At 43.6% G+C, this 18532-nt stretch overlaps 1 protein-coding gene across 2 annotated transcripts in view; it reads left to right on the top strand.

Annotated features, from left to right (window-relative positions):
* LOC147684130 (cytochrome P450 2J4-like) overlaps window positions 1-18532 on the top strand; it is a 148886-nt gene that overhangs the window by 50495 nt on the left and 79859 nt on the right. For both annotated transcript variants that reach the window (XM_086944520.1, XM_086944519.1), the window contains 2 exons: window positions 2436-2598; window positions 3877-4026. In XM_086944520.1, coding sequence (XP_086800646.1) covers window positions 2436-2598; window positions 3877-4026 — 313 coding nt within the window. The remainder of the gene's footprint in view (window positions 1-2435; window positions 2599-3876; window positions 4027-18532) is intronic.

Genomic DNA, 18532 nt, shown 5'->3' with positions numbered 1-18532 from the left:
GTAACTAGGGGTATTGCTATGCAGTGCTTTGTGGGTCATGCAGGCGATCTTTAGGTGTATTCTTGCCTCATAGGGTAGCCAGTTCAGAGCTTTCAAGGTCGGGGAAATTTGGTTGTTTCTTTTAGTTCCTGAAGCCAGTCTAGCCGCAGCATTAAGCAATGCCCTCAGTGTGGCCAGCTTGTATTTGGGGAGACCACATAGGGTGGTGCTTCCATAGTCCAATCTTGGTAACATTAGGGCTTGTACTGCCATTTTTAAGTTAGTCTGTGGTAGAAAGGGTTTAATTTTCCTTAGTATACTCATCTGGTGATTGTCTCCCTTGGTGGCATTAGATATTTGTGCATGCATGTTCAGGTGTTTGTCAATGGTGACTACCAAGGATTTTGCAGGGTCGATGATGTGGGGAGCACAGTCAAAGGAAGTTAGATGTTTCCACCATACGTCTATCTTGGGCATGTTAGTAAGTTGATAGTTGGTCCTGGTATGTGCACAGGTGCAAAGGTTCAGAAAAGGTTTCTTTGGTGCAATTTTTAATGCACCAAGTATAAACTTTTACTAAACTGAACTAAACTTGCTTTTACTTCAAATTTATCTCAGTCAAACTCTCAAGGATAGATTTACACAAGCTCTGTTCAAGAAAAGCGAGGGTCTTGGTTGTTAGCTAGTGCTTTTCTGGCGCTGAGCTTTGCTTCCCCTTGTATATCAAAAGTGAGTCAGTTCATTAGCAGAGTAAGATGATGCCTCATTCAGTGTTGCACTGTGGTGTGAAGGATCAGCCAATGGATTTCCTTCAGAGATCCATGATGTATCGGTTGCTCAGATAGTACACTGAGCTTCTGACATATTTCTGGGCTCTGGAGGGTGATATTCAGTGTCAGTCAACTTGTAAATGATGGGCTCAAATGGGCCGGAGATGCTCAAAGTGCAGTGATACTTCTCAGACAGGAGAGATGCTATTCCCAGAAAGAGCTGCTTTTAGTGTTAGAGTTGGTGGTAGAGATTACAGGTTTTCCATGCTCAGGCAGGAGATTTACCCTCAAGCTACTCAAAATGTGCAATACATTAGTGTTCAAGTATGCCCCAGAGAGCAAGCATTTTCAAACCAGCTTCCACATTGCCACAGTTAAGCACACATTGCTATGTCTGTCTCTATGTTGCCTATGAAATGACCATGGTGGTGTCCACATTGATCCTGTAAAGCCCACATTGCCCCGCCACACAAACAAACATAATAACAGAAAGATAATGATAATATTGGGGAGGAAAAAACTGTTCTTTTTCCTGCAGGTGATTTGTATAATGTAGGGTAGAGAGAGTGACCATCTCCAATAACATCATACATGAAAAATTCTTTCATATCCAAAGACAAGGTGCAAACGTTGCTAGTGCAGAGCATGTAGCTGCAGCACATGTCTATCTTTATAGTTCCCACAAAACATTTTGTTTATACCAAGTCCCTGGAAATTGCCTATTGTGCATTTATGTAGCAATTGAAACTTAAGACAAAGTTTTACCCAGGACAGTAAGTGACAGTGTATGGATGTGGCACTGTCATTCTTTTAGTTAGTCTAGTGAACTTAATGTGAGAGGACCATCACTTCAATAAACTCCTGTGTGCTATTTCCAGAGCAAAATCAGGTGTATGAGAGGATTCACAAAAGGGTCTGGACGTGTGGAGGAAATTCATGTGTGTGGGTAGCTCCCATTAAGACCAAAGATTAATGCAAGCTGGAGAATTTGTGATTTACACAGCTTCTTTCATTGGTATGCATGTTTTACTCCCGAAAATACAAGGATAAAAATGCCTAGGCCTGGAGTAAGACACAGGTACTCACAGAAAACTCTTTGGTAATTGGACACCAAAAGAGATTTCTCAAATAAAATTATTGTTGATAGATGTACACCCCATTATTAATGATGAAGATAACTCCATCCATGAGAGATGGAGGACATAGATGTTAATCCGCAGTGTTTAAAGGGAGATTTGCAATGTGCAAAGTAAAAAAGAGAAGTGAGTTCAGTTTAGGACAGTCATTTGGATCCTATCATGCCCCCTTCTATGCATGAACTGTAGGCTGTGCACATTTAAAAAAAAACTGTAGTTTTACACTTAATCATTTATTCCACTTAGTTAAGACAATTTCAAATAGCGGATAACAGTACCTTAATTTCTCAGAAGGTAAATAATGCCTAGGAATGGGGTAAGGTTTGTGTGAGTCACTATCTTCTTTGTATGGTAGGCCAGTCTTTCTACCCTACATAAAGTAACTTACGTTGTACGTGGGTAACATGCCTTGCCCAGGATGCCCAGGGTCTGAAATGCATATTAGTTACCTTCCCCCAAGAGATCAGATATTTATTTGTTATGGTAAGTACTTAATTTCCTCTTGTTTGCTGTTCCATTAAATCGCTCCATGATTACTTTCTACCCCCAGCTTGCCAAGACCTATGGGAACGTGTTCACTGTGTGGCTGGGGCATAAGCCAGTGGTTGTGCTTAATGGATGCCAGGCTTTAAGAGATGGTCTAATCTCACACTCTGAAGAGCTTCTTGATCACCCCACAATCCCAACTTTTCAGGAGATGTCCAGGGGCAAGGGTAGGTTGCTCTTGCTTCACAACATCATAATTAAGTAGCAAATAACTTGTTTTTATATAGTGCTTCATACCGCACTTCAGTCATTTCTAAGCTCTGTAAATATTAGAAGTTTTTAGATTCAGTTTAATGGCACTCAATTTACCAACCTTGAAGAACAAGAGGTGCAAGAACAAGAGGATCAAGTATTTGAATGTGTGATCTGCACAGTCTTTTATTAGATCAAAGGTGTAAGTCAATAATTCATTCATCCAGCTTTTCAGAGTATTAAAAAGCAGGCAGGGGTCAGAGAGCAAGAGGTGTTATTGATTGGATTTTAAATGGATGAAATACAAGCCGTGTGTGGATATTCATGACTGCTGCAAAGATTCACTGAGCAGATATAAACAGAGTTCCTTGTTGGGTTGTTGGGTCTTACTCTTGACCTATTCCTACTCATGGAGTAAGCCTTCTGAATTGTGTATCCATTGTGTAAGTGGTTGGATGGATGAATGGCTGGATGGACGAATGAACAGACTATCAAGCAATATTAGCACAGACGATGAAGAACTAGGACTTTCAGGGTGAGCAGCCAGTGAACGCTGTGCATTAGTTAGACAATACAGTGTTGCTGCCACAGGGGCAGAGTGTGTATAGTGGCCTGGCTGTCACGAGGCCTTCTCAGCAGCCTTAACTCTGCAATGAGATACAGTTCTGTGCTCTCTCTGTCTAGGCCCTGAAGTGTGTGCAACTGACAGTGGCTGCAGTGGTGTTACCTTATCTATTTCACTGTTATGTTATGCAGATTTATTGAGCGCACTATCACCCGAGAGGGTATCCTAGCACTGAGCTAGCATTCAAAAGAGAATGGGCCCGCACAGTGGTGCCGGCATGCATGTGCAACAATCGGAATCTAAGAGCTAGCATTCCATACATCAAACAAAAGCAAGGTGACCCACTGTGTGTCCTTTGCCGCAGATACAGTGCTACTTTATGTGCAAGGAAGGAAGACAATTGTAGAGTCCCCAGTGTGTCACCGGCTCTATCTTCAAATGTTATGTTTTGCAGTCAGTAAAGAAAGCAACAAGAGCTGAATGAGTTGCAGAGAGAGAGAGAGAGACTGAAATTTGCAGTTCAAAAATAAATGTCTCTCTTGCAGCATTTTGCACAGAATACCTCTACTTGTACATGAATTACGTTAGCAGAGAGGACCAAAGCATTTTTTAGCCAGACTAAAAATTAAATACATATTTATGTTGACGATATACCTAACTAAAACCTAATACACAATTGTTTCATTAGGAGTTATCTTTTCCTCTGGACCCACCTGGAAGCAGCAGAGACGCTTTGGTATGATGTCTCTGAGGAATCTCGGGGTTGGCAAGAAAATTATAGAAGTGCGGATCCAGGAGGAGGCTCAGAGCTTGGTGGAGTTCTTTGCGATGATGGAAGGTAAATGATCTCAGGCCCAGGTGCCACTTCTATGATATTAAACACCTCAGCCCCATATTGGGCTCATTCACTTTAAGGTATCATAATTTATTTATTCATGTATTTATTTTATATAGCACAAACCAGCCCGAAGGGATCTCTAAGCACTTTAAATATACAGTACCTACTTCATACAAACAGCATGCAAATCAACATTGTGGGTTAGGATACACGTGAACATTTTGATCAGTTACATACATTTAAACCAACAATCATTACATTAACAGATTCTAACAGAAAGTTAATCATTTTAGCTGTGTGGATAAGTGAAGATTATCAAACCGAAGGCAGGAACTAAAGAAGAGCAATAACACGCGGGCACCATTTATCTTTCAACATGATCACTGTAATCAGAACAAGATACAGTGGCCAAGGATACCAGAACTGTTATCAGTCAAGTTGAAATTCATGATGGAACAAGTCACATAGCATTCCCAGGGCTAAAACATGCCTGTGTGGCCCTCCTCCCCGAGCCTCCAGTAGTCCAGAGGAGCCTATACTCCAGGGCTAATTTCAATAATAAAGGAGAGAGGGCTGTGTGGCCACACTCCCTGTGCCATTAATGGACCTAGGGGCCCCATCCCCTGGGGCCAGCTCATTGGCAATGTTCTGGGACACTTTGCTCCGGGACATAGTGGTTTCCTTGCCTGCACCGGTGTAGGAAAGGAAACCTGTGTTTGCTACTGCTTGGCAGGAGCATTTTTTAAACTTCCACCAAGCAGCAGCAAACACAAAGTCTGTTTCTAGCTGTCAGGAACGTTAAAAATACTGTCCTGTGGGTAGGGAAACAGACCAAACTATTGCTCCCACCAGGAGGGAGAGGCATTAGTAGCTGCTCCCTCCAGGTGAGAGCAGTGCCGGCTCCTGCTGCATGCGGGGAGCCAACTGGGGTGGGAGCTGGGGCTGTGGGGGCCCTGGGGCTCCCCCTGTGGCCTCCAACAAGTATATGGTGGGTGACATCCTTGGGCATGAAGACACCCACCTTTCATTATTTAAATATGGTAATAAAATCTTACTTTCATTTTTTAAAACCTTTACATTTGCTGAAAAAAACAAAGTTTAAAGTAACCTCATAGTTAGGTGTGATAGAAAGATTTTTTTTTTAAACTTAGAAAGTCACTGAAAAAAACAAAAGATAAACTAATGTTATAGTTAAGTAAATAGGACAGTAACAGCATTAGCACTTTGAACTTAAAAAAAAAAAAAAATTCACCAGCCATGATTAGCGGAGCTAACTATAACTTGCGCCACTGCCATGCACAAATTAGCCTATGGAGGGGGCCATGTGTACCCACTCCCCTTTATTAAATGAGTGGCCCAGGGGATGGGGTCACCGGGGCTGATAACAACTCAGTGAGGGAAGCTGCAAGGCCACTGTGCCGTTTATTTACAACAAATAAATGGCTAGGCCCTATGGCCAACACCCCGCTGCTCATGGCCAAAGGCATAGGGTTGGCTGCAGGGCCTGGCAGGTGTTGCATTTACGTATGGTAATTAGGTATTACGATATATTTGGAAAACCCTAGAAATGCACCGAAAAAACAAAAGTAACGTTATAGTTAGGTGTGATAAAATTACCTGTATTTTCTTTTTTAATAAACCTTGGAAATGTACTGGAAAAAACAAATGCAATGTTATTGTTAGGTGAATTTGTCAGTGATGACTTTAAAAAAACTGAAACTCACCAGTTATAGTTAGCAGAGCTAACTGTAACTTGTGCCCCCACCATGCACTGCTTATGACCTCACGTATGACATCACTCATAACATGTTCTATGACATCGTTCATGACATTACTGATGGCCTCTCAAATGAAATCATTGATGGCATCCATGATAACATCACGGATGACATCATCCAAGCTTTGTTTTCCCGCATATTGTTGTATACATTAGAGGTCTAACAATAAATAAAAAATAGTTCAGGAAAAGTTCAGGCATCATAACGACCAACACAGAAACAACTGCCTTAGGTGTTGATAACAAGCATTATGTGCAACATTGACCATATAGCATATACTTTACTGGTAGCATAGTTCAGCTTACCAATCAAACACATATAATATGGTAAATTCTCTCTGAGTATGATCTTCAATCTGTATACAACTGTTCAGAGAAAGACAAAATAGCAAACATCAATTTCAAAATGAATGCCCTACTACAGACAGCTTTTATCTGCATCAAAATCCTGATTCTCACCAAACCTACAATAAGAAATTAAGTTAAGATCAGTTGAGATCAGTAGAGAACTAAGTACTGTAAACAGTGTTTACTTTATGAGGACAGTTCATTCTGTACCCCAGTGTTTGCACACAGTGAAATTCTCTGAGAAATACACCACAGGGTATTCTAAGAACAGTGTGCATTCTATTCAACAGTTGTAAAAAAAAACACTATCTGCTAAAAGTAACCAAGATCTGAAGGTGCAAAAGATCATCCTATTTGCACCTTTCATACTGTGTTGAGAACTTTACAAATAGCCTATCTTCGGAAGCAAAACAAGCACATGTGCATGTTCACAACTGTTTAAATAAGATAAAACTAATGGTCACTCTTATTCGTTAGAGTCAAAACGCATTATGCTGAGAGACTTGCCGTGATTAAAGGATTTTCACTAAAACACCTTGGTATGCTTGTTTGCATGGTACTCAAGGTTGAGTACATGCTTCTTTTAAAGTATAAATATATATATATATATATATATATATATATATATATATATATATATATATATCACCACAGCTTCTTCTCCTACGAGTCCGTAGATAAAGACACGGCACAGCAACAGTTGATTTTCTTCACGATTTTATTTACACACCATGTGCAAAGAAAAGTGCATCAGATGGACGGTCTAAGCGTTTCGGCTCCTGCCTTCAACTGGACCATAGAGTCCCTCGGTCTAGACCTTACTTAAATATGGTGATGTGTATAAATCCCCTCTACCATTTCCATGGCCATCTAGACCTCCAGCCCTGCATAGTTTGCTCTATGGCTAGTACATACTCGTATATATATATTTACAACAAGGGGTGGTGAGGGACAGAGTCTCTGAATTAAGCAGAAAACTCTCACCCAGTCAAGAGATCAGGGCTAGATCCAACACCGTTTTTTAGCTCACTGCACCATCCCAGTTTCAGAACCTGGCTGTATGCAAATTAGTCTGTTCCTGTCCCAGTGCATGATGGGAACAGGGCAAACCAAACTACAAAAGCCAATTCTTACACTGGGAAGGAAACAAGCTCCCGGGGACCGGTTTCTGGCATTACAGCCGTCTTCGGCCCGGTTTGCTTGAATCCTGATGGTGCAATGAGCAAGGGACTCACATCTGAGTATACCCTTCCACGCTTAGGGTGGACAAAAATATTTACAACAAGGGGTGGTGAGGGACAGAGTCTCTGAATTAAGCAGAAAACTCTCACCCAGTCAAGAGATCAGGGCTAGATCCAACACCGTTTTTTAGCTCACTGCACCATCCCAGTTTCAGAACCTGGCTGTATGCAAATTAGTCTGTTCCTGTCCCAGTGCATTATGGGAACAGGGCAAACCAAACTACAAAAGCCAATTCTTACACTGGGAAGGAAACAAGCTCCCGGGGACCGGTTTCTGGCATTACAGCCGTCTTAGTACATACTCGTAGTCATTTTACGTGAGTATTTACAATTTACGTGAAGTACGATAATAATCCTTTACCAAAAATGAAGAATTTACAATCAGATCAAATAATTTCCTATATACAGTAAACTAATGACAATTTTTGCTTATTTCAGTAAAGTACTCCCATTAAACTGTATAAGGAGAATGGGGGGACTGGTTTCAAAAGCAATTATTGTAGACGTTAAGTTTCTACATTTTTCAACTAAATCCAAAGGGGGGAGGTATAAGCAGCATTGTACAATATGGAACAAGGGAAGGGTTAATTCTAAGTAAATGTATAACATATCAAATTATGATTGGTATTTAACCTGCTATTTACAACTATATACATTTCTAGATCATTCTCAACCCTTGACACACATTCTTTTTCCGTTTACAATGCATGAGAATGCAGTATCTGTAAAGTACTTTATCTAAACATGTTCTCTTTTAATAGTCCCCTTATGATGTGCCTTAGTTTTTAAATCTCATCTTCACCAATCGTTTCTTGTAATCCATTTGAGTTTCTATTTCTTATAATCTGATTGAATTTCTATAATTTAATGACTTCATTGTGGTTTTGGGTATGTACTCAATCCAACATCTTACATTTCATTATATACATAATGTAAAAGATATCACACAGTTCTATAGTGAAGGATTCCACTCTTATGCTGTCATAGATATTGTCTATATCATTTTACAGATGTACATGTAATTCGGCATCCAAGTTATGGCCAAATGGTACCTCTGTTCCCATGCTCAATATCATTCTGGATTCCAGACGTCTTAATTGTACCAACTGATCTCCGCCCCTTTCCGGGATTTTGCTCATCTTGATCCCTGAGTATTTTAAAAGGGCGGGGTCACTCTGATGATATTGAGCAAAATGTGTGGCCATCGGGTAGCACGGGTCCTTGTTTTTTATGGCCCTTAGATGTTGAAGTATTCTCAGTTTTAATTTGTTCACTGTGCTCCCGATGTAGTACTTTCCACAAGGGCATTGTAGCCTGTAGACCACACATTTTGAGTCACAAGTGATGTGGTCTTGTATGGTTTCCATTTTGCCATTTTGTAGTTTATAGTTCTTGATGTTGATCCCATGCTCACAGGCTTTACATTTGTGGCATTTCCAGAAGCCTGGTGTTGTTAGCCATGTCTGTCTCTTCTCTTCCCGTAATACCAAGTGGCTCTGCGTTAGTATGTCCCTAAGGGAGGAGGTTTTTCGGTATGTGATACTTGGCTTTTTAGTCAAGGTTTCTCTCAAGGTGTTATCTAGGAGTAGGACTTGCCAGTGTTTTTGAAAGGCTTTCTTCATATTTGTGCTTTGGTTATTGAAGTCCACTATAAGTCTAGTTGTCTCACTCCCTTGACTTGTCTCATGTTCCTGATTAATTTTTGGTCTCTTGGTTTTCGAAGTTAATAACTCATCTCTCTTTTTCAGGTGCATCCTACTTTGTGCAATAGATATCACTTCCATTGGGTATCCCCTTTCAAGGAATCTGGCACTCACTTTCTCTATTTCCTCTGTTAGGTCTTCCTGTTCGGAACAGTTCCTTTTTGCTCTCAGCATTTGTCCATAAGGGATACTCCATTTCAATCTGATGGGATGTCCGCTATCGCATGTAAGATGCTATCACATGCAGTCGGCTTCCTATGGATTTTCGAGCAAAGTCTGTTATTTTTCACAAATATTTCCACATCCAGGAAGATCAGAGAATGAGAGCTGATTGTTGACGTGAATTTTAGGTTGTATTTATTATTGTTTAGAGATCCAATAAAATTTTCCAATGAATTTTTATTTCCGTCCCATATGACAAACAAGTCGTCTATGAAACGACACCAAAGCCTGATTTTTGGCCCCTCTAGATTCTCTTGATCTTTTTGTATCACGTCGATCTCCCATGCACTCATTAGAAGGTTTGCATATGTGGGTGCAAATGATGTCCCCATAGCGGTCCCCTGTTTCTGGAGATATGTCCCCCCCAAAAACAGGAAAACATTATGAGTCAAACAGTATCGGAGCATGTCCAGTAACATGATTGTATGTTCCAGAAAATTCACAGAACGTGCTTTGAGTACTTCTTTCACTACCTCAATGCCATCCTCGTGGCGAATTGAGGTATAGAGTGATGCAACATCAATTGTCGCCATTTGGTAAGATGGTTTCCATTCACATGTTGTGATTTTTTGTAAAAAGTCCATTGTGTCTCTCAAAAAAGAAGGTAGGCTCGTCACATAATTCATAAGAAAGGTGTCTATAAATCTTGATGTAGATTCCAAGAGGGATCCTATCGAGCTCACAATTGGTCTCCCTGGTGGACAATCCAGTGAATTATGAATTTTCGGTAGAAAATATATAGTTGCCATGATTGGGTTGTCTGTTTTTAGGTAGCTATACTCGTCAAAATCTAATAGACCTCTGTCTTTCCAGTTTAGTAACATTGAATGGTTGAGTTGAGTGGAATTGAGTGGAGAAGCGTGGCTCAGTAGTTAGAGGCGGCAGACCCGGAAGCTGAGATCGGCCGTGGACCAGGGTTCGAATCCCCGCCTCGGCGGGTCTCGGGCTCAAAATTCCACGGAGTCAACAATTCTCGCTCCGGTGCCTACTCGACTCACAGGGTCACACTCTGCGACTCTGGGCAATAGCTTTCTTAATCTCCACCACGGCCCCTCGCGGCGGGATGCCTGGCTTTCACCTTGTGGATACCCGGCCAGGGTATCTCACAGTCGAATACCAGGACGGGTTCCCTAAGCAAGCGCCTTGAGACCCCTGGGTTAAAGTGTTGCGCTATATAAATCGAAACACATTTACATTTACATTTACATTTACTCACTTGTCCATTCTTCCATAGGATTTGTGGTCAGCTTCTCATAGTGTTCCTGGATTTCCAGTTGTCTATTTGCTTCCTCAATGTAATTTGAAACATTTTGTATGACGAGGTTGCCCCCTTTATCTGAAGATTTAATGATTATTGACGTATCATTTTTTAATTCCATCATGGCTTTGTGTTCTTCTGGAGACAGATTTTGTTTCCTCATTTGTCCATTTTTTGTAGATTTATCTGCAATTTTTGTTATTTCCTCGACCATAAGTTCTTGGAATAGATCCACTTTGTTGCCTGACGGGAGTTGCAGACAGAATTTTGAACTTCTTTTCAATCCGCTATTACCTCCTAGATTCGTGGATAATCCAATGTTTTTACAAAAATTGATTTCCATTTCAGGAGTGATCATGTTGTCCTTTTGGCTAGTGGAGGGGATTTCTTTGATTGACGCTAGAGTTATCATTGCCGTTAAATCTTTTTGTGCGACAGTTGATGTGGTTTCATTAGTTTTTGAGACATGTGTTTTTTTGTTGCTTTGATTTTTCTCAGGGAAATATTTTTTTAATTTTACTTTTCTGCAAAATTCTAAAGCCGTTATTGTGCTCGTGATTTTTTCTAATTTCCTCTCCGCATGAATCAATCAATCAATCAGTGACACTTGTAAAGCGCGCTACATACCCGTAGGGTCTCAAGGCGCTGGGGGGGGGGGGGTGCCGCTACTGCTCGAACAGCCAGGTCTTCAGCTTCTTCCTGAAGGAGAGGTGGTCTTGGGTCAGGCGCAGGTCGGGAGGGAGGGAGTTCCAGGTCTTGGCGGCCAGGTAGGAGAAGGACCTTCCTCCTGTAGTCGCTATTCGGATGCGGGGGACGGCGGCGAGGGCGTGGTTGGCTGATCGGATGTGGCGTTTGGGTGCGTAGAAGTTGATCCGGCTGTTGAGGTAGCTCGGGCCTTGGTCGTGTAGGGCTTTGTGTGCGTGGGTGAGGAGGTGGAAGGTGATTCTTTTGTTGACGGGGAGCCAGTGAAGGTCTCTTAGATGTCCGGTGATGTGGCTGGTTCGTGGGATGTCGAGGATGAGTCTGGCTGAGGCGTTCTGGATCCGCTGGAGTCTCTTCTGGAGCTTGGCGGTGGTACCGGCGTAGAGGGCGTTGCCGTAGTCCAGTCGGCTGGTGACGAGGGCCTGGGTGACGGTCTTCCTGGTCTCGGTGGGGATCCACCGGAAAATCTTCCGTAGCATGCGTAGGCTGTTGAAGCACGCCGAGGAGACGTTGTTGACTTGTCTGGTCATGGAGAGGGAGGAGTCCAGGATGAAGCCCAGGTTGCGTGCATGGTCTGTCGGTTTGGGTGCGGTGCCCAGGGCGGGAGGCCACCAGGAGTCGTCCCAGGTGGAGGGGGAAGAGCCCAGGATGAGGACCTCCGTCTTGTCCGAGTTCAGTTTCAGGCGGCTGGTCGTCATCCACTCGGCTACCTCTCTCATCCCTTCGTGCAGGTTGGCTCTGGCGGAGGCGGGGTCGTTGGTCAGGGAGAGGATCAGCTGGGTGTCGTCGGCGTAGGAGATAATGCTGAGGTTGTGTTTGCGTACGATGGCCGCAAGGGGGCTCATGTAGACGTTGAAGAGAGTGGGGCTCAGAGATGATCCTTGAGGGACGCCGCAGATGACTTCGGAGGCCTCTGACTTGTACGGTGGTAGGCGGACTCTCTGTGTTCTTCCGTCGAGGAAGGAGATGATCAATTCCAGCGCCTTGTCCTGGATTCCGATGTTGCTGAGGCGCTGTACTAGGGTGCGGTGGCAGACCGTGTCGAAGGCCGCGGAGAGGTCTAGGAGGATGAGGGCTGCTGTTTCTCCATTGTCCATCAGGGCTCGGATGTCATCGGTGGCGGCGATGAGGGCGGTCTCGGTGCTGTGATTGGCTCGGAAGCCGGACTGTGAGGGGTCGAGGGATCCGTTCGTCTCGAGGAAGGCGGCCATCTGCTTGTTGACGGTCTTCTCGATGACTTTGGCTGGAAACGGGAGGAGCGAGATGGGGCGGTAGTTCTTGAGTTCGGTGGGGTCCGCTGTTGGTTTCTTGAGTAGAGCGCTGAGTTCGGCGTGTTTCCAGCTCTCAGGGAAGGTGGCGGTGTCGAAGGATGTGTTGATGATGTCTCGCAGGTGGGGTGCGATGACAGCGTCGGCCTTGTTGAAGACGTGGTGAGGGCAGGGGTCGGTCGGTGATCCGGAGTGGATGGAGTTCATCGTGCGGATGGTGTCTTCGGTGCTGATCGGGGTCCAGGCTTGGAGGGTGGTGGTGGGGGGTGATTGTTCGGTCATGGTGTGCGTTGGATGGTTGTTGAAGCTGTTGTGTATGTCTGCGATCTTGTTGTGGAAGTATGAAGCGAGGGAGTTGCAGAGGTCTTGCGATGGGGTGATGTCGTTGTTTCCTGCGCTGGGGTTGGAGAGCTCTTTCACGATGTTGAAGAGTTCCTTGCAGTTGTGTGCGTTGTTGTCCAGCCGTTCCTTGAATGCTGTTTTCTTGGCGGCGCGGATCAGTTGGTGGTGCTTCCGGGTGGCAAGCTTGAAGGAGGTCCTGTTGTCCGGTGTAGGTTCCCTTCTCCAGACTTTGTCGAGGGCTCGGCAGTTCTTCTTGGAGCTCTTGAGTTCGTCGGTGAACCAAGGGGCTTTCTTGCTGCCGGGTCTGCTGGGCGGGGTCCTCAGCGGGGCGAGCTCGTCCGCGCAGATGGTGATCCACTTCGTGAGGTTGTCGGCGGCCTGGCTGGGGTCCGCTGAGCTGGCAGGAGGGTGCTGGCTCAGGGAGGTGGCGAGCTGGTCTGCTGTGATCTTGTTCCAGCTTCTGCGGGCGGCCTGTTGCTGGTGGTGGTGGGTCGTCGTTCTCTTGAAGGTGAAGTGGACGCAGCTGTGGTCCGTCCATTGAAGCTCTGTGGCGTGGCTGAAGTCGATGTCCGTGCTGGATGAGAAGACTGCGTCGAGTGTGTGTCCGGCGAGGTGGGTGGGGGTGGACACCAGTTGCTTGAGTCCCAGGTTGGCGAGGTTGTCCAGTAGGGTGGTGGTGTTGCGGTCGTTGTTGTTCTCCAGGTGGAAGTTGAGGTCCCCTAGGAGGATGTAGTCAGAGGAGGGGAGGGCAAGCGGGCTGACGAAGTCGGCGATGTCCTCGCTGAATTGTGTGCGTGGTCCAGGGGGTCGGTAGATCAGGGTGCCTCTGAGGGTGGTGTTCGGGTTGGTGTGGATCTGGAAGTGCAGGTGTTCGGCGGTGGTCAGGGTGTTGTCGGTGCTGGTCGTGAGACGGATGGTGTTCTTGTGGATGATGGCGATGCCTCCTCCCATCTGGTTGGCGTTGCGGTCCCTCCGGACGATCTTGTAGCCCTCTGGGATAGCGATGGCGATGTCGGGAGCTGAGGAGGCGTTCATCCAGGTCTCCGTGAGGAAGGCGACGTCAGGGGCTGTGGCGTCTAGGAGGTTCCAGAGTTCGATGGCGTGTCTGTGGACGGAGCGGGTGTTGAGCAGGATGCACTTGAGGTGGGTGCTGCTGGTGTTCGACTTGGCGGGTGCTGGTGCGAGGCAGGTCCGGATGCAGGTGAACTTGCAGGCGTGGCAGCTGAAAGGTCCGTGGGTGCGTCGTGGTGTGGCTTGAAGGCATTCTGGGAGTCGGCCGGAGTTGAGAGCGATGAGGGTGGCGGCGGAGTACGTCAGGCGGGTCGGTCGGGGTCTTCGGGGGCCGGGGGGTCCTGGCGCTGGTCGCGATCCGGTCACGGACGGGCGCAGACGGGCTTACCATTGGCGCGCCTTCGGCGCACAATCGGCGCACCCGCTGCGCGTGACCGCTGCGCGTTCGCACGGTCGCCATATAAAGGCGAAGTGCGCGGGTGGGCGGAGCAGCTGGGAGGCGGGAGCGGGGAGGGAACAAAATGAAAAAAGGGGCGGGGCTTGCGGTGGTGGCGGGAAGCGGGGAGCGGGGAGGGAAGACGGAGGGCGGCGAGGGTAGGCGGGCAAACAGGAAGGACACAAGCTGAGAAAAAGAAAAATACAGAAAAAACAGAGGCAAACGCTAACACGGGCAAGGAAACAAGAAAACAATTTTAGCAAGCACAAATGACGGACAAAACAAAGTCAAAACAATCGACAACCGAGTCGGCCGGCAGCGAGGCAGGCAGCGAGGCAGGGAAGGCTGAGGGGCACACGCAGCAGCTGGCGGCCGTGCGGCGCAGGGGTGTCCCACAAGTGGTGATTAGGGTCCTCATTAACTTGAAGGAGCATTCATTTGTGTCTGTCTGCCATAGTTTTATCAGATCTGTATCCAAGTCATTTAAGGGCGGCATAATTAGGATCCTCAGACCTCGCGGGACCCTCTTGAATTCAATATATTTTTCTAAAGATGTTTTTTCCCACCATTTATTAATTTCTTGGATTCGCTGAATTTGTAATTCTCGCACTATGTTGACAATTGTTCTTTCCTTTGTCCTCTCTCCTCCATCCCCTTTGGCATCAGAGGTCATTATGGGTGGGCTGTCGTCATTCAGAAGCTCGCTCGCCCTTAATAGGCGATTTCTTGTTTTATATTTGAGAAACAACAACCTAGGCAACTAATATTTAGAACACAATAACAATAAAAATGAACAATTGGCTACAGCTGGCTACAAAACTTGGTATTTTATTAAGTAATTAAAAATAGACAATTCAATGGCATAACACAGTAATAAGGTTAAAATTTCACAGAACACATTATTAATGTAAAAAACATTGTACAAAATGTAATGAAAACACAAGTTAAAAATTATCTATAGTAGATAGGTGGCACCTAAATATATAATATTATATCCTTCCATAGAAATGCATTGTGTGGTTTTCAGCAGAAAAGTTTCTAAGTGTTGAGTTTTGAAACGTACAAATATTCCTGTAAAATCAGCTGAACTACTAATTACAAATTACTCACCTGTAATCAGGAGAGAACCCAGTGCTGCATCAAGATAACATTGATGATTCTACATGAAAAAATCATCTTTTAAAGTACAATAAAATTCCTTAAAAATCACTACTGTAACCAAAATGCGTTTACTCAACTGTTTACAGGTGATGTCTCAGGGCTGAATTTAGGATCCAGTTCTGTGGTTAGAAAAATAATCCAAAAAGAAATTAATTGCATTTAACTGGAAATTCACATTGACCTCAATGTTGCATTGTGTTTGAAAATGAGTCGCCCATTGCAACAACTGTAACTACTGAACTTAAAAGTCCATTGCCTATTTGCAAAGTATTTAAACTAAAGTAATTCATTCTGAGAAAGTATATTTTGTAATGTAATGTATAATGTAATTATAATGTAATTTAAAAAATAAAATCCCTAAAAACAAATTGTTTAAAAAAATGTAGAAAATAAGTATAAAAAAATAAAAATGACAATAAATAAATGTAAAATTTGTCATTTACAAAACCTTTGAAATTCACTGAAAACCATAGGTTTCAGACATGTTATAGATAGGAATGAGCATTTGAAATTCTTTTGAAATTCACTGAAAAAACCATAGGTTTCAGACATGTTATAGTTAGGAATTAGCATTTAAAAATCATTTGAAATTCACTGAAAAAAGGTTTCAGACATGTTATAGTTAGGAAGTGTTGATCCTACTGTATGATGAGGTGTATCAGTTTGTCACATGGATGATGTCATCAGTGATGTCATTTGAGATGTCATCAGTGATGTCATCAGTAATGTCACTGACCATGTCATGAATGATGTAATATGTGACATCATCATCAGCAGTGGATTGCGGGCGCGCAAGTTATAGTTAGCACAACTAATTATAACGGGGGAATTTCAATGGTTTTATATGAGTGAAATGTCCATCTGACTTTAACACCCCTAAAACCTATGTTTTTTTTAGTGAATTTCTAAGGTTTTTTAAATGCTAATTCCTAACTATAACATGTCTGAAACCTATGTTTTTTTCAGTGAAAAAAATAAATAATATATATATATATATATATATATATATATATATATATATATATATATATATATATATATATATATATATTTATCAAAGGTTCGATTCTACAGGATAGGAATGTTGTCAGGAAACGCTGTTCGCTTGCCTTCAAGTGCTGGTGCCAGCCATGGCAACAGCTACCACAATACATCAAAGGTTTCATTCCACAGGATAGGAATGAGGCGGCACACAAAAATTTGGGTAAGTTTTATCACCAAACAACAATGTGTGTCAGCCGCAAACGTTTTGCGGCTGAAATGCCTTGTTGAAGAATCTGGAGAAAATAAACAGCAGATTTCAGAGGACGCCAAAACCTAACTTTGATATGGAGAAATTGAAATATTATTTTCTTATGGGACATTCCTATTATGTGCTTATTGTATAAGGAAGTGTCAGCTTGAACCTGGACACTCCCATGGACCTCTGGAGTTTAATTGTTCCATCAGCCCAGCTACTAAATTTAAAGCGCTCTACAAGGCGACAGTCTAAACACCAGTGACAGGAATTTGCTACCTACCCCAAAATAGGCATTTTCACCATTTGTATTTATTTTTTTATTTATTTTACATAGTTTTATATAGTGCAAACTTGACAGAGCCCTTTACATAGCACCAAACGCATTACATGAGGACACATTCATTAATGTTAGGCACAGGGAGATTATGTGATTTGCCCAGAATCACAGTATGTTCAGCGTCATTGCCGAGACTCGAACCCGGTTCCCCAGATTCGAGTTCGACCACCCTAGCTGTTAGGCCAGCTCCTCTCCCCAATGATTGTAAAAGTTAGACTCTTGGAAGACTGCCGTAGAAGAGATGCCGAAAAATTATATTGTCTCCCAAACTAGTTCAAAAACACCCCAGGCTTGGTAAATATACAAGCTATGTGGGCACTCACAACTGGACATGACTTTACGGACATATAGCCAGTACCACATCAGATAGAGGAAGCTCAAGCTTCTTACTCTGGCACCAGTTTCAGACCAGACAGATATTCCCTTCTTTCTAAGATGGAGGCTGAATCTATGGTGGTGAAATTTGCACTGCCAGGACTAATAACTCAATTCATGACAGCTTTCTCACCATCAGAGTGGCACAGAAATTCCAGCAGCAACATTCTAAATCAGCAACCCATTGATAATGTAGGTGGGCCCGACTTCAGCCTTCATCATTCTGTGTTTCATAACATTCGCACAACTGAGCTGGAAATAATATTCTTTTGGATACCCTTACCATAGGTATGAATATTCTGTAGAATTTAACTTGTGAAGATATCGAGTTATCCCCACTAACTACATATTGTACTTTAGATGACTGTGACCTTGATTGAAATTGTCGTTGTGACATTTGTCCTGGACGATTGAGTCTTTAGCACTGAAGAAATGTTTTTTTCTTTGTTTTTTTTGTCCTCATTCACCTCAGAAACAGAAGAAAGTGTCCATTTTTTCTGCCCGTTCTAAACAGGAGAGGTACTGACCACAGACGGGCATGCTACAATAGGCATCAGCCTTTCTGCGGCTGTGTCTCTCACATGGTGTAACCACCAGTACTGCTTATGATTTTCGCAGTGTGACAGGGCCCTGTAGCAGTCTAAGAGTTGTGAGCCAGTTTAATCATTGGACATATTTGTGATCTTGTTCGATGATGCTTAACCTTAAAAAGACTTTATAGCAACCCTTCCGTGTTCTCCAACCATACAGATAACAAATTCCAAAAAGCTTTCTTCTTAGACTTTTTCCCTGACAGATCCATCTTACACATATATACAAGGACTCCAAACACTCTGAATGCTGTGGTGGTATATTACTAACCCACTTCCGGCATATTTCTCTTCTGGCAAGTAGCACTGCATAGAACAGCCTATCTCTGATATTGTTCACAAGTTCATTGATCATGCCAAAGATAACCACAGAAAGGCTTACCTTTATATGTCGTTTCCACCTTGTTCCAAAAGTCCCTGATTGTGGGGCATTGATAAAACATATGTAAATCCATTGCTTTTTCTAGCCCACATTTGGCACAGCTGGTTCGACTT

The sequence above is a fragment of the Lissotriton vulgaris genome, chromosome 11, assembly GCF_964263255.1.
Source record: "Lissotriton vulgaris chromosome 11, aLisVul1.2, whole genome shotgun sequence".
In the NCBI taxonomy this organism is placed as follows: Eukaryota; Metazoa; Chordata; class Amphibia; order Caudata; family Salamandridae; genus Lissotriton; species Lissotriton vulgaris.
Note: the sequence above shows the minus strand (reverse complement) of the source record. Positions and strands in the feature narration are given on the sequence as shown.